Source organism: Eurytemora carolleeae, unplaced genomic scaffold (assembly GCF_000591075.1).
Source record: "Eurytemora carolleeae unplaced genomic scaffold, Eaff_2.0 scaffold1180, whole genome shotgun sequence".
Taxonomy (NCBI): Eukaryota; Metazoa; Arthropoda; class Copepoda; order Calanoida; family Temoridae; genus Eurytemora; species Eurytemora carolleeae.
In genome coordinates, this window is record NW_019397066.1 from 85,538 (window position 1) to 101,753 (window position 16,216).

General features: G+C 33.5%; 1 protein-coding gene across 1 annotated transcript in view; it reads right to left on the bottom strand.

Annotated features, from left to right (window-relative positions):
• The window catches only part of LOC111711554 (uncharacterized), a 41,579-nt gene that overhangs the window by 2,104 nt on the left and 23,259 nt on the right, over positions 1-16,216 (bottom strand). Inside the window, exons 20-36 of the mRNA XM_023485938.1 lie at positions 15,883-16,084; positions 15,705-15,828; positions 15,248-15,376; positions 12,748-15,186; positions 10,553-11,566; positions 9,888-10,011; positions 9,387-9,829; positions 9,167-9,241; positions 7,258-7,366; positions 6,771-6,807; positions 4,375-4,576; positions 2,619-3,074; positions 2,278-2,556; positions 1,987-2,205; positions 1,327-1,399; positions 897-1,009; positions 268-426 (exon numbers count right to left, since the gene is read on the bottom strand). Coding sequence (XP_023341706.1) covers positions 268-426; positions 897-1,009; positions 1,327-1,399; positions 1,987-2,205; positions 2,278-2,556; positions 2,619-3,074; positions 4,375-4,576; positions 6,771-6,807; positions 7,258-7,366; positions 9,167-9,241; positions 9,387-9,829; positions 9,888-10,011; positions 10,553-11,566; positions 12,748-15,186; positions 15,248-15,376; positions 15,705-15,828; positions 15,883-16,084 — 6,197 coding nt within the window. The remainder of the gene's footprint in view (positions 1-267; positions 427-896; positions 1,010-1,326; positions 1,400-1,986; positions 2,206-2,277; positions 2,557-2,618; positions 3,075-4,374; positions 4,577-6,770; positions 6,808-7,257; positions 7,367-9,166; positions 9,242-9,386; positions 9,830-9,887; positions 10,012-10,552; positions 11,567-12,747; positions 15,187-15,247; positions 15,377-15,704; positions 15,829-15,882; positions 16,085-16,216) is intronic.

Genomic DNA, 16,216 nt, shown 5'->3' on the forward strand with positions numbered 1-16,216 from the left:
TTTGCTCGGACAAAGGTGGTGAATGAAATGAATCTGATTTTCATTTCTTTTAAAAGTAACAAATTTTTTGCATAAAATCAAATTTTCTTACCCCTATATCTTTGCAACCTGATAGTGCCAACTTTTGATATATCAGATTTCATGCTTGCAATATCTATGATCTACCACATCGGATTACAAAGATATAGGGATTGACAAATTTGAGTTTGTGGCAAAAACTCATTTCCTTTAGCCTTTTAGGGTCTCTTGAAATAATGTAAAAAATACCTGTTACCATGTTCTCCCAGCCATCTGCGTCAATGAATGGAATGAATCCTCCCTTAAGACAAGTGTAGGTGACTGTATCACCGAGCTTGTTATGTTTATTTGGCCACTTTATCTCAGTTGTTGGATTAGGAGCAGGTGGGGTTTCCACACATTGTCTGGCTAAACAACAATATTATGGTACACTAAATCAAGCTTGTAGTGTAGGTCAAATCATTCTACTGTAAAAAGTCTGGCCGCGCCATCAAAGTTGAAACCAAGCCAATATAGGATATGGTCGGGCCGGTACTTGCCGCGCGTCACTACAAGGGGTTGGTCTGGTTCAAATTCTAATTGACCGTAGACCACAATGATTCGATAAACAGGCTTATTTCCTTGTCAAAACAGAACACTAATTTACTAAATTATATAACAAATTCTCTTCCATACTTAAAAATGTATTATTAATTTTATTGACGCATGGGCCCTTTCCCCTTTTTTTATAATTATTATTGCATATACTGTTTTTATTCTTTTTTTTTATTTTCTTTATTACAATTATTATTAAAACACTTTTTATTCAGACAGGCCAATGCTGGGATATGCATTTAATAAGAGAAATATCGTTAATTTTTCATCATTTAAAAACTTACGCATGCAGTCTGGAAGTTTCTGAGGATGGGTCCATTGTTTGCTGGGTAAACACTTGTTGAACCAGAACGGGAATTCTCCAGTTTCAAACATCTTTCCCCCAGGACAGGTATATCTTAAACGTTGGTATAAATAAATCAAAAATAAATTCAATTTTTGATTCATAAAAACATATGTTTTTGCCACAAACTCAAACTTTCACATCCTTTCAAGCTTTTACTGCTAAATCTAACAGAATTCATAGTTTGAAATATCAAAGGTATAAGAATTTGTGGCAAAAACACAGTTCTTGTTTTCCTAAAAGAACGATAAGCTTCATACTAAAATATATTATGAAACCCCATTATCCAACAATTCAAAATATCAATAAATATTTACTTATATTTTTAATATTGTAACCTTGTACACAAATCTATTAACTATTAAATTAACCTTGTAGCATTTATCCCGTAGACTCTGTCAGCTCCAATGTGTGGGGGTGGAGGTGGATTAGGGCATGGTAATTCTAAAAATAAAATTAAAACTCCACGGACCAAATTTAATGAATACTTTGCTGACTTACCAACTGACAGTTCAAACTTAAACCATCAATTTAAAGTTAAAGATTTCGGAAGGATTTCAAACTGGCGGCGGTGGGTATAGTTCAATTTTATTTAAGGGGGGCACTTTGACACTTTGTGACACCAAATTCTGAACAGGCTGCGTTTGGTCCTAAAAATTGAGATAGAAGGCGGAAATTTTTCATGCAGCTTCTAATTTTAGTCATCTACATGGATCACAAAGAAAATTTGAGATCGGAGATCATTGACCTCCATGAATGAATGAACGCAGCCTGTACAAAATTTGTTGTCACAAAGTGTCAAATTGCACCCTCCTCTTTGGTCTCTGCCCCTTTAGTAAAAGTAAATTCAACCTATATGAAGCATAAAGTCTGAACGCCTCAACCTTGTTGCACTGGCTAGTCCTGTTAATTGTCTTCTTTATTAACTGTGCATTACAAACTGGGACCGGAAAGGTTGGCCCGGATTGGAAATTCAAATGTACCACGGTGGTCCGTGTCAGGTCCTCGATAAATCTGTCTGGGAATATTACCTACGCAATTCTCAACTTCTGTTACATTCCATTCTCCGTTCTTTCCACACTCAGACCATAGTTGGTTCAACCCTGAAGATGGGTATCCCCAGTCCTTCTGTGGACACCAATATCTTACTATTGTACCGTAGGGTCTAGCAATCCCAGGTGTCTCAATCCAGCTCATCATTCCAGAATCAGTCATATCAACAGCAACTGGTGGAGATGTACAGTTGCGTGCTAAATTAAAAATATGTTTAGCGCGAATAAGTTAGAAATTCTTTTTAAAGATTATAGTATTTTTGTTCTTACGTATGCATGAAGGAAGCATATTTAATTGAGGGGTTCCTTCTTTTAATGGATGCCATTTTGCGTCTTCATGGCAGATAACCTCAAAATCAGTTACATCAGCATTTACTTCATTTGTATTTGGCCATTTAACCACATGTCCCTCGGGGCAGCTGTACTTGACAGTTTTTGTATATTTATTCCAATTCTCTGAATCCTCTGATTTCCTTTTCATATGATCATCAGATTCAAGGTTAAGGTCATCAGTCTTTTCTGGCAGATCATCCTCAGCACAACTCAGAGCTAAATCACAAAAGAGTTTTAACAATTTTCGTTAAAATCAAGAAATTAACATTTTATCTTACCTATGCATTTTTGGGATGCATCAAAGTCTTCAGTGCCCCATTTCCCATTTGAACACAGAACTGATATTGATCTTTCGTATGTAGTCTCAAATACAAATCCTTTAGGACAGGTATATACTGCACGTTTATTATTGGCGAAAGCTGAATAGATGTTGCTAAAATCCTCAAGATTATTTGCAACCGTAAACATAATTGTATCAGTTGTATTATCTGAATCATATATCCAGTCTGGCCAATGTAATCTTTGTTTTTCTCCAGAGATATTGTAGGTTGACTTGTCATCAGTTGAAAAGTCAACGTCAAACCAGTTCGACTCAAAGTTTGAACTGGTGTTATCACTAGATTTTCCAAATTCTGGTATGGGGGGATGTGATAAACACATTGGTTTTTCTTCTTCTGCTGGACAATGGTCAAGGCAAAGGCCCCAGCGTGTGATTTGCGATGTTTTGTCTATTTCTGAAAGAAAGTTAAAAAACATTTCCAGAATAATCCAGAGTAAAATAAAGCATAAAGAAGAATCAAGTACAATTAAACAATCTATTAAAGGGACTGTAAGCTTGATTTCAAGTCACCCTTCATGCCAAGATGGCAATTCACGATTCAAAATAGTGTATCCTTGACTGATTCACAAAGATACCCTTAAAACCTTTATCTGATCAATAATGTGGAAGTTATTGTTGTTTTCAGGTTTAATGTATTTAATTCTGATACATCTGATATTTTTTTTCTTGCATTAGTGAATCATACAGAGTAAGTACAATTAAAGATAACCAGTTTCATAAATTACCATCTGGAAAACCCAGCGCTGCCCAGGTTACTAAAAGTTGCTCCGCTGTTTATGCACACTTAAATGAAACTAAATTTTCGCTTTTGATGTCGAAGCACTCAATTTAGAAGCTCAAAACCAAGCTAAAAACATTCCCGTGGTTCTGCCGAGTTCCCCAATCAAAATTTCAGGTTGAGTCGTTCCAGGGGCTCCTGAGTTATGATCGGACCAACAAACAGACAAACAGAGATTGCAGCTATATTTATAAAGATAAACCTTAGTATTTAATTCATAGCTGGGAAACTTTGCATCTTTGCATAAAAATTGGAGGGTCACTTAAAATTACGATCACAGTCCCTTTAAGATTGTGAGAATACAGACCAATTGGGCACATTCCCTTTAAGAGTGAGAATACAGACCTATTGGGCACATTCCCTTTAAGAATGAGAATACAGACCTATTGGGCACATTCCCTTTAAGAGTGAGAATACAGGCCTATTGGGCACATTCCCTTTAAGAGTGAGAATACAGACCTATTGGGCACATTCCCTTTAAGAGTGAGAATACAGGCCTATTGGGCACATTCCCTTTAAGAGTGAGAATACAGACCTATTGGTCACATTCCCTTTAAGAGTGAGAATAAGACCTATTGGGCACATTCCCTTTAAGAGTGAGAATACAGACCTATTAGGCACACTCCCTTAAAGAGTGAGAATACAGACCTATTGGGCACATTCCCTTTAAGATCGTGAGAATACAGACCTATTGGGCACAGTCCCTTTAAGAGTGAGAATACAGACCTATTGGGCACATTCCCTTTAAGAATGAGAATACAGACCTATTGGGCACATTCCATTAAAGAATGAGAATACAGACCTATTGGGCACATTCCCTTAAAGAATGAGAATACAGACCTATTGGGCACATTCCATTTAAGAATGAGAATACAGACCTATTGGGCACATTTCCTTAAAGAATGAGAATACAGACCTATTGGGCACCATGGTTTCAATAAATCTCCATATATACACTGTTTATACTCTTCTCCTTTATAAGTAAACGGGAATATGCATTGAAACCCATCTGTAGAGTAGCAAGCTATATATTCACATAATGTTGGTAATTCCTCTTCACATTTGTTCCCATTCAAGGTTAAGTTTAGTCCAGTTGATGTGGCAACTGAACATTCTTCCTGAAAATAAATAAATAGTTAGACTTAAGGAGTTACATAATTTCATTTTATAGAAAGACAACTCATAGATAGCACTTTTCATCTTAGGACAATTCACATAGGGAAAATTATAAAATAGAACATTTCAAAATAAAGTTTCCAAAGTAGAGTTTTCAAAGAAACTTACTTAAACGAAATTTGCAAAAATGAACGAACAAAACTGAACAAATTTCGTTCAATATTTCCGCGGATTTTGATGTAACCCCCCCNTCCAGCATACATTAAACACATATATTCCAGCTGGTATAGGTTAGACATGAAGATCTGAAGGTAGAAGTCGGCTTCTGAATCTTGAAAATAGTTCGTGAATGATATATTCAATGATTTGGCAAAGAAAAAATAAGTTTAAAGCTGCAGGGAACATTCAATTAATAAATGAAGACTCAAAAAGTTCTGACTGTTGTTTTCTTAAGTCTCATCCTTTTTGTGGTTAATGCTGTAATATAGTATGACCGAGTCACGATTTTTGGTAAAAAAAAGTTAATTTTGCAGACAAATTATCCAGATGGTTAGTTTGTGAAAATACTGCTCATCTATTATACAGTTCAACTGAACATGAAGACTTGAAAATGACTGAGTATCATGTTTGACGTGAATTTTTGGTGAATAATCTCTGAAAGTTGAGTTTTATTTAAATGCTTCTGCAACGACTGCTTTGTGTAAGGGATGATAAAATTTCAAATTTAGTTGTCAACTTTGACATAAACAATTTCTTAATCAAAAAGTTATAGAAAAAGGTTGCTAAAATAAAGTTAAAATTTCGCGAAAAGGGATTCTTGAAAATTTTGCGAAAAAAAAGATTTTGAGTAAAAATGTTTGTTTACGTTCACATCACGAAATTTTCGCGAAAGTGATTAAAGGAAAATTTGGAAACCCTATTTCAAAGACAGAATATTTAAAAAAAAATACTTTTAGGGACAGACCAGCTATGTAAGGTAGTTAAACTGAGTATGCAGTGTTGTGGACAAATTCTTTAGGATTCATACGATGTATAATTACTGAGTTTGAGTGCATAGTCGACGTTCAAAATCATGAATTTAGGTGGATACATTTTCTGAATCGGCTTTTCTAAATTATTGAATAACGACGCAAGACGAAAAATAAAGTAAAATCTATACAGTAAACTAATTAGATATTTTTCAAAAGAAATTTGTCAATAAATCAATGCTAGAATCAATTATTTCGTTTTTATCATTATATTGAATTTCTTATTTTCTATGAATTTATTTGTAGATTTCTACAAATTCTTCAAATGTCGTCTTTTCAATAATATTCCAGAACATCTTTGTGAATAGAATAATGAGAAAATAGAAACAAATAATTGAATAAGATAATTTATTTTCGATAATAAGATTAATTTTTATTTTCTCAACCTGTTCTTAAACAACTAGTTAGTTTACTGTAGAATTTTGTTTAGATTTTTTGTCATCGTTATTTAATAATTAAAAAAAAACTATTCTGAAAACGTATTTACCCAAAACTACTATTTTGAACGTCGACTTCGCACTCAAACTTAGGATTTACAAATCTTTAAAAAGTTTTATATGTCTCAAATGAATCCTAAAGAATTTGTCCACAACACTGCATACTCAGTTAACTGCCTTACAGAGCCGGTCTGTCCCTTAAATATCATAGCCACAGAGGATTTTTCATAGGCAGAGCACAATTTGGCTTTAAGATTTATAAATTAATATCAAAAATTTAATGCATAATATTTTGCAGTGTGTCTCCATAAAAATATCAAATTGAAAATATGTTTGATTTATAGTAAGCATTAGATAGATCGTAGGATAAAGAGTGCATGAAGAATGTATTACATATGATTACTTTAAAGGAAATAATAAACATTATCCATGACAACTTTCTCTGTCTATGATTTGTCTTTGATTGAGCTATTTATAACGTGTCCTCTGAGTACTCCTTATAAAATGTCTTTCTTTATATGTCTAGAAATGTTGGAAAACCAGAATTTACTATGTAGTATTATTGTATTCTGAGACAGAACACAGAATAGTTCTCAGCCCCACCTTTCCTTACCTTTAAAGTCGATATCTAGACCTTGACTGACTTTCTCAGTTAAAGAAATCCTACCTTTCCTTACCTTTATAGTCAATACCTAGACCTTGACTGACTATATCAGTTAAGGAAATCCTACCTTTGACTTCTCAGTTGATTGATTGATCCAAGCAAACCTTAAAAATGCAGTATTATAATGTTATTAGCTAAACACAGAAAGGGATATAACAAAACGATTAAGACATATGGCGGTGTTTATGTAAAAAATGTGCCTTCTTTCACTTTTAATTTGTTTATTCTAAATATTTATCTACAAAAACAATAATTGGTGACAAGAAAAATATATCTCACTCTCCACTAAACGCTACATATTTTTAGTCAGAGTACTGCAGATTACTGTAAAACACACCCAAAGCATAGTTGAGGGTGATCTGTTCAAAAAACTATTGTTTTTAAAGTAACAATGATTGTTTAAAACTAGTTTGAAACTGTCATTGAGTAGGTTTTCTATTCTATAAACTGAAGTATTCAAAATATTGATCTTTTTCCCTCTTGATGCATACCTACAATTTTCAATATCAATATCAATCAATAATGATGTTCATTTATTGATTTTTATCACTTACTTATTGGGTTGAAGTGCAAGTTTTACTAATTCTAGATCTTCAGGTTGGGCAATTCTATCCAGGAAATGATCCCCAGATTTACATTCTGCATCTTTATAATTACTCAAAACTAAAAATATTCCATGCTGTTCAAAAATATATTCAAATCTTAAATTGATTAAACTTAAAATATTGTATTGAATGTTAGATACTTTCCCAATGGTCTTTTCCCTAGCGGCAACTTCCCAAGGTCATATTTCCAAGTTGAAACTTTCCAAATGTGCAATCTCCCAAGCGGTAACTGCTCAACCCCCTAGTCGGTTATAGGTGAAGCGCTAGGCCCCCTGTGAACATATAAAATGCCTTTTTTTGCTGAAAAATAGGTGAATTTTTTATTAACATAGGTATGAATAGTAGTTAGCAGATACTTTTCTTATAAAAGTATAAGATTTTTTTGTAAAATCTTGATAAAAAAAAATGTTTAGCAAGAAATTCAACATTAAAAATCTTTAAATTGCCTCTTTTTTTTCTTTAAGACTTGCTTAAGTTTTTTATCTTGCGGAAGTTACGGTAGTTGGAAAATGAAAAAAAATAATAAATGTTGAAATTAAGATTTTGAAATGTCAGTGGTAGTGAGGGTAGTTTTTAATTTAAATAAAGTTCTTGAATAAATGTTGATAAAAAAGTTTCAACTTGTCGGTGGTAGTGAGGGTAGTGGGGAATTGAAAAATAAATTATTGAATAAATGTTGATAAGGACATCTGAATCCCTCCAGTGAAATTATAAACCCCCAGGAAGGATATCTGAATCCATCCAGTGGAATAATAAACCCCTTGGAAGGACATCTGAATCCCTCCATTGGAATGTAAATCACCCTGAGTAAAGTTTTGAATTGTAAAAAGCATTTTTTAAACCCCTCCAGTGAAAAAGAATTCCCTCCGGTGGTCTCCAGTGGAGTCAAAATCTTACAACGAACTTCTGTGACTCCATTTATTCAATAATTTATTTTTCAATTTGCCACTACCCTCACTACCTCCGACTTTTTAAAATCTTTATATCAACATTTTTTTCAAAATTTTTTTATTTATTTTAAGCTACCCTCACTACCACCGACTTGTTAAAACTTTTTTATCAACATTTATTCAAGATTTTTTTAAAAATTCCCCACTACCCTGAGTTCTACCATTTATATACAAATCAATACACATCTTTATTTTTAAAATTTAAATTATTACTACTTTAACTACCTTCTATTTACCTCACATAAAGCTAATGTGAAAAATAAGGCATTTTATACATACAGAGGCCCCCTAGCCCATCCTAGCCAAAGCGCTTGGCCCCCATTGCAGCCTGCGGCGCCTTGAAAGGCCCAACCCTAACCATTGAGAAGTTGCCGCTTAGGAAAATGCACATTTGGGAAGTTGCTACTTGTGAAATTGTCACTTGGGAAGTCCCCCATGGAAAAATGCCTTTGGGAAAGTACCTAACACCTTTTAATGTACAGGGTTACCCAAATAGAATGATAATACTGAATTTATTCAATCTTGCTGGTTTCATAAACTGTTCTGTACCTTCTTATAGTTTGTTTTTTCTTTCTTGTCATATCATTAAATTTACCATAAAAAAATATTCAAGACTGAGGATAAAAGGAATTGAATCTTTGTGCAACTCAAATTTTCTGATCCCTATATCTTGGCAACTAGATAGCGTAAAACTTTGATATTTCAAACTTTGATTATTAGATCTACCAGAATTCATAGTTTGATATATCTAAGGTCTACGAAATTGGGCTACAAAGATATAGGGATTAGACAATCTGAGTTTGTGCCTTCATTAACGTCTAATTAGTTGAGTGTAACCCAGTCTTTATTCTGAATTTGAAACATTTAATGGATGAGTTGGAATTAAATTAACTGCTATCTAATTGTACCTTGAGTTAGAGAATAGCAGGTTCTTCCATTTGCCTCAGCTAGATTAACTGTGTAGTTTTCAGGGCAATATGGCTCTGTTGAAATAGACAAATGTTTAAAATAGATCAAAATAAAATATAAAAGTTTGACCTAAAGAGCTGAGCTTTGATACATAAAATGGAAAACCGTAGCTGTTTCCAATATTATATGACAAAAAGGACAAAATAAATTTTATTTTACCTTGCCACAGGCAGTATGATTCAAACTGATTTTCACAATCTGTTTGCTTTGCAACAAAACCATCAGAACTGTCCAGAAACACACATTGAAGATTTTCACTGACTAAATCTGAACCATTCAAATCAAAAGACAATGAATTGTATTCTGAGAAATCTGTAAATCTAGTTAAACCATCAGTTCTGTTCATCCCAATATACAGACTTCCAGAATTTAGTGCATTAGCATGATACTTTATAAACTCAAACAATCCCTTAGTCTTAATTGGCAATACTATTCCACCATACTGACCACATTGCTCTTTACTTTCAGAAAATGAAGTCTTATTTGAGTTCTTGTAAATACACATTTCCTTGTAACTGAAATAATTTGGAGGACATTCTGGGGTATTTTCTTGTCTAACAGAACAAAAAAATGCCTTCTTTTGTTCACAGTCTTCATTTCCCCTGAAAATAATAAAAACAAATAATAATTGAAAAAACATTTGAATTTTTGATTATTTACATTTTGGTGGTTGTGTTTAGAAAGGCACAGTACTGTGTACCACTGACAGGAAAACCATCTGACCATTTTAAACTATTTTCCTCCTTTCCTTCACTATTCATCCATTTTTCTTCCAGTGGGTGAACTAAAATATAAACTTATATACCAAGATGCTCATTCTTATATTATTCCATAAAAGAAATTGAATCTTTGCCACACAACTAATTTTATATCTCCTAAACATTTGCAACCCAATGTCATGGACCATTGATATTTCAAACTATGAATTATGTTAGACGAAATAATATTAGTTTCAAAAATATCAAAGGTTTGTAATAAATATAATATTTCTTCAAGTGTGTCTCAATCCACACACATCTATATTGAACTCTGTCCTCACTACCGAACATTGTATCTATCCACACACAAAGCTATAAATCTGTATCCTCTCTACCAAACAATGGTAGGTCCAAGTATGTATTTATCAACACACAAAGCTATCAGACTCTATTCTCTCTAACAAGCAATGGTATCTCTACCTGTCTATAACCTTATATATATATATATACAGGTAGGCTCAGGTTTTGATGATATGGGGGTTATTACTATATTTATTTCAGGTTTATAGATAAAGAGATTAGAAAATTTGAGTTTGTGGCTAAGATTAAATTTCCCTGTTATCCAACCTGACATTGAATCTAATCCCAACCATATATCTTCAAATCCCTGTTCAACCGCAATCTGAAGAAGAGCCTCCTGGCTTAAATAATCCTCAGGGTAGGCCAAATAACTTTCAGAACCATTGGCTGTCAAACATTCTACCTCTGCACTGACATATGACATTGGCTCTGTATGCAGTTTATAACATTGATTATGAAGTCGGAAAAATCCTACAGGACATTCATTGACCTTAGGATTGGAGTCCTCAATTTTGCAATTTTTCATCACATGATACATCTGGGCCTGTGACAAGTACTGTGAGAACACTTGAAGACAGGACATTTTCCCAAAGAAGTTCTCTTCTCCATCTTCATCCTGAAACTTGGCTGATCCTAATCTTGAATTTTTAAGAGGATTGGCTTCTTTGAACAACCAATCCTCTGGATCAAATTCAAAGTTAGAAGATTTGGATCCAGAAATACCAAATGTTTCATTTAAATAAAAAGTTCCAATTTTATTAAGGCTGTCAAAAGTAACTGAACCAAAAGTCCAGGATTCTTCAGGTAGGAAAAAGGCAGATGTGAATGTTGTACACTCTGTGTTATTGCATAGGTCAATGTTGAGTTTTCTATTATCAATGTAAAAACAAAGTCCATCCACATCTTTTTCTTCTCGGAAATCTAATATAACAGCTTTTCCACTGGTGTTAGTTGATCTGAGCCATAAAGCAATGGTCAAACCATCTTTGAATGAAAATGACTGGGTTAAGTCAATGTATGACAGTGAGTGTCCCAGAAAATCTGAAGGCTGTGACATTTTGGTTTGAAATACTTTTTCATTTGGATTTGCAATCCAATTTTTGTATGCTATGTCAACAGTTTTGTTGTCCAGTGGTAATACTAATATTGGATCATGAATAAGTTCTACAGCTTCTACTGTTGGGAGTTGTGGTGTCTGACAAACAACAGCAATTTTCTCTGAGCAGTCCATCCAAAACCAATTCAAGTCAGTTACGTTTAAACCAAGACAGTCCCCATTCCCTTAATGGTTTTTTTTAAAGTAAAATATTCTTTATCAATTTAAGATTTTTTTTCTACCTATTTACAAGAACTTTATCCTTTATTCTTGAAAAAAAATATTGATTTGAAAATTTTGTTTAAAAGGATGGTTATGTGTTTTTAATTGCTCCTGCATTTGCGAAGCAGTCTGTTTGATTTACAACCATACCCTTTAAGCTTTCGATAAACTGATGAAAGATGAATGCAATATCCATTTGTTTCTCTATATAGATGAGATATTGATACTGAAGGAAAAGAACAGAATTCAACACATTTTACTTTCTTTGATGGAGATTTAAAGGGTACTGTTGTAAATATGAAATAACATGTTCTTAAACGGAGTGTTCGCAAAAAACTAAAGTGGGAATAGCCTCACAGCGAAAATTATTGATGGTGATCACTACTAATCTTAGTTCGATCTGTTGTGTCTATAAGGAGAAAATTATAATAACAACTAGCTTACCAAAGTACGTAGCGTCCATACAAATTCAGGAAATTGCCACATACCCTTTCAAATTGTAAAAATCAATTTAATTCCAAACAAATCATTCAGATATTATAACCTATAATCATGGATAATTTTCGACGTATCCATAAATAGTTGATATTTTGTAATATTTTTTATTTGTTTAATACACAATTCTTCTACGTGTCTCTGCCACATGAAATCATTCAGAGCATCAAGAGGAGAGACACCTGGTGGCCAACTAATCAACGTTTTAAGGGCATTGTATATAAGACAAATTAAAAGTATTACAAAAAATCAACCCTATAAGAATGCATTGAAAAATTATCGATGATTATGGGTTAATACCTGAATTATTTGATTGGAATTAAATTGATTTCTTTAATGATCTGAGTCGAATGTTGTAACTTTCTGAATTGGTATGAATGTGACGTTCTTGGGTATGAGTTGTTTTTAACAACTTTCTCCTTATAGACGCAACAGATAGAAGTAGGATTAGTAGAGATCACCATCAATAATTTACTTTCATAACCTTTAAGGGCTTAGTTATACTAAGGTGTACAGTACTTGAATAGATGCAGTTCTTCTTTTAAAATACTTGCATTCATTTTTCGAAATGGCAAAAAAAATATTAATAATTTTATTGATTGATTTGTTGAATTTAGATTGAAATTTATAAAACCCAATTAAAACTGACCTGATGCTTGAAGTTTCTCAGGAAAGTCAGATTGTGTAAAAGTAGAAGTCTCAAAATAAGTAGAACCGCCATCAACATCTTTGAACATATTTCTTCTATACCCAGTCCATACAACAGATATAAATAGCTCTAACAAATATGACTGAAGGAAAAGAGTTTGAGCAAAAATCTTTGGTTCAAAAAGATTTCCATGCATGGAATTGCAGTGAAGAAAAGCACTTGAAAATGAAGTTGACAAGTTTTCATAGTGGTAGCAGTCTTCCAGGAACATTGTATAATCATTTGGACAAATCCAGTCATTTTCTGGTTCACAAATATAACCCTTTTCCACCACATCATTCTTTTGTAGTGCATGTAAATATATCTGTGGTGTGCTGCTTGTTCCCAGGTTTATGTATTCAGATACATCACTGTCATTTGATTTTAGAAAATCTAAAATCTTTTCTCCTTCTTTAGTTGTTATACAAGGGCCATTCGCTCCAATATTTCCTTTTGAATTAATTCCATGAATAGTATTTACCCTTCGACCATTGTATGCCAGTTTGTCAACCCTAAAATAGCCAATCCAAAATTCTGTGGATACAGTTCTTTCATTTATCATGAATGACATGATATCCTCCGAGAACCTTGGCAAATCATCACAGGAGTCAATGCTGAAAAGAACTGAACTTCTCTTTGCACATTCAAGCATTGCAGCTGATTTGGTCTTTAAATTTGGGGTATTTGCAATCAGCAAACACTTTTGTATTTTCGGATACCATTTAAATCCTGCTGGACAACTAGATTGGCAGATGTATGGCATCTTTTGTGATTTTGCAATACCTTCCCACTTTTTTTCATCTAAATCAAATACCAAACCAAATGAACTGGAGCATTCTTCAGAGCCACATTCAATCGCTGGTAAAGAATCAGTTATTAGTTTGCTATTTGATATCCAATACCAGTCATCTTCTTTGAACATGCCACCAATCCAGAATTTAGTTGAAGATGTAAAGCTTAATGATTGAGAAGTATACAGTTTGGAAGAGTTCAACTCTGAAATGTAGATTTCCAAAGATTTCAAAAATGTGTCTGTAAGGACGGAAAGAAGGTTTCCTCCTTCTTCCCTGCATTTATTTTGGGCTTTATCAAAATCTTCAAGAATTGGAGAAACTCTCAAACACACTTTGTCAACCATATCATAATTCTGTTCACAATCTGTGTTTATTGGTTTTAGATAATCTGTACATATTCCAACTTCATCAGTAGGATCATTGAATACTCTAGATCCATCCACTATGTGAGTTGGACACCAAAGTTCGCCAACCATATTATAAATACATTTAGTTTGCCAAACTCTGTTCAAAATAAATGGTAAAATACATTCTCTCCCGGCTCCTGTTCCGTTCATGGCAATTCGTCTCTCATCTCTGCAAACTCCCCATTTATCTGATACTGCAACCTTTTTTTCATCCAGCTCTGTAGCACACCATGGACTTTCATGTAAGTCATCAATCACACATGTGCTGTGAAAAGGACTGTCTATGGTTGATTTAAAAGGGAAATGGCAAGAATTATTTGACTGGGGACCGCTGATTGTAATAAATTCTTTGGCTTCACAAATGTAACCTAATAACTTTTTGGAGCTTAATCCATAACCATTGCAATCTTCAATAGTCAGGTTTCCATCTTTTTTCAGCATAATACAGGCTTCTGTATTGTGCGATATTTGCCATGTTCCTTTTTCATCCTTCTCTAACAATTTTTCTACAGGGTAAGCTCTAGTTCCATCTAAGTATTTAATAGATAAAGTGGGTTCAATGGAACTAACTTTAGCTCCAATAGCAATAAAGGATTGAAGTGCTATGTTTTGGAGATAATGATTTTCTGATCTCATCAAAAAGATGCTTTCCCTCTCCATTAATTTAGCAAGTGATTTAAAGTCTCTTGGCTGGTAAAGCCTAGCTCCCATATTCAAACATTTGCTTTGAGCTTCATTAGTAGAGCTTACTATATCGTTATATGTTCGAGCAGAAATATGAAAACAGTTTTCATCAATTCTGAAAAATCCTGATGGACAGGTTTGAACTGCACAACTTTGATCGCATGTTCCGACAGTATTTACTCCATTAACATGGTTTCTGTTTGAATCAACTTGTAGACTGCACCAGGGCTTACCCTTGTCTGTACGAATACAAGTATCATATGTTCTTCCTTTATACTGGAATGGGAAAACACATGTTTTACTTTCCAAAGTGTTGCACTCCTTATACTGACAAACTGCTCTCATGGGGATATTTTGATCACCTTCATAACAGCTATTATCGGTTATTGTATGAAATGAAGAACTAAAACAAGGTTGTTTGCCATCAAGACTTGAAAATGTTGAGGCTGGCATGTCATCAGGATAGTAATGGGAAACAAAAAATGGTTGATTCTCACTCCAGTATTTACGCAGGCCTGATGATTGATAAACAAATTAGTTTTTATTTAAAAAAGTTCATGTGATTTATTGATTTACCAGTCATGACAGTGAAATTCTTTCCATTTACAGATTTAGTAAGTTCATCCCATTTTAAGAAGTCTTCTAATTCGGTAGATGTAGATGGTGTATACAAACTCAAACCAAATTTTGCACAAACACTCAAACCTATAGAAATATGAAAATAATTAGAATTGTTTCTTGACGAAATGCATGCATGTTAAGGCTGGGAAACGTTTTGTTAACAAACAGCAAGTTTTTGAAAATTATTGTAAGAGTCTGTCAACAAATGACAAAACAGAATGAACAGAATACCATTAACAAATGGAACATTCAGTTTTTAGTGAAAGAACAAAAAGCTACCATAAAAGTTTTGTTTTGGAATGATTTAAACTAATCCTTGAAAAAAGCTTGAAAAAAGTCTGAATGTGCCCAGCCCTAAATGCTTGTAGCTTTTGACAGCCAATTCCATTAACTCTTTGTAGCTGCTGTTTACCTGAATGGAAGTCTCCAATTTCACTTTTTTCGCCAACAATACCTCCAACATGAAGACAAGTACGCCCTAGCGTAGGAACCCATACAAATCCAGTTGGACAGTTTGGAGAAGCATTGCAGAAATACTAAATTAGGAAATTAGAAGATTTTACATGCAATGTTTACATATCAAGGCATACCCCATGTTTTTCTTCGCAGTCAACAATTTTAGGCTTGAATTCATTATCAGAGTCTACAATTATACAGTCTCCAACCGAATCTGCATCATTTATACTAAAATAATCAAGATTCTCAGGTTCCCAAGTAGTCCTCATCCAAGTTCCATCTACTTTAGTTACTCCCAACCAAAAGGAGCGTAATCCATATTTCTCAGCATACAATCTAAACAGTTTTTTGATTATATAAATAAAGAACATCATATAATACCCCAAAATGCTTTGTTTGAATAAGTATGAATTAGATATCAATGTGAATCGATTATTGCTATGTTTGCATGGAGAGTTACTTGCAACT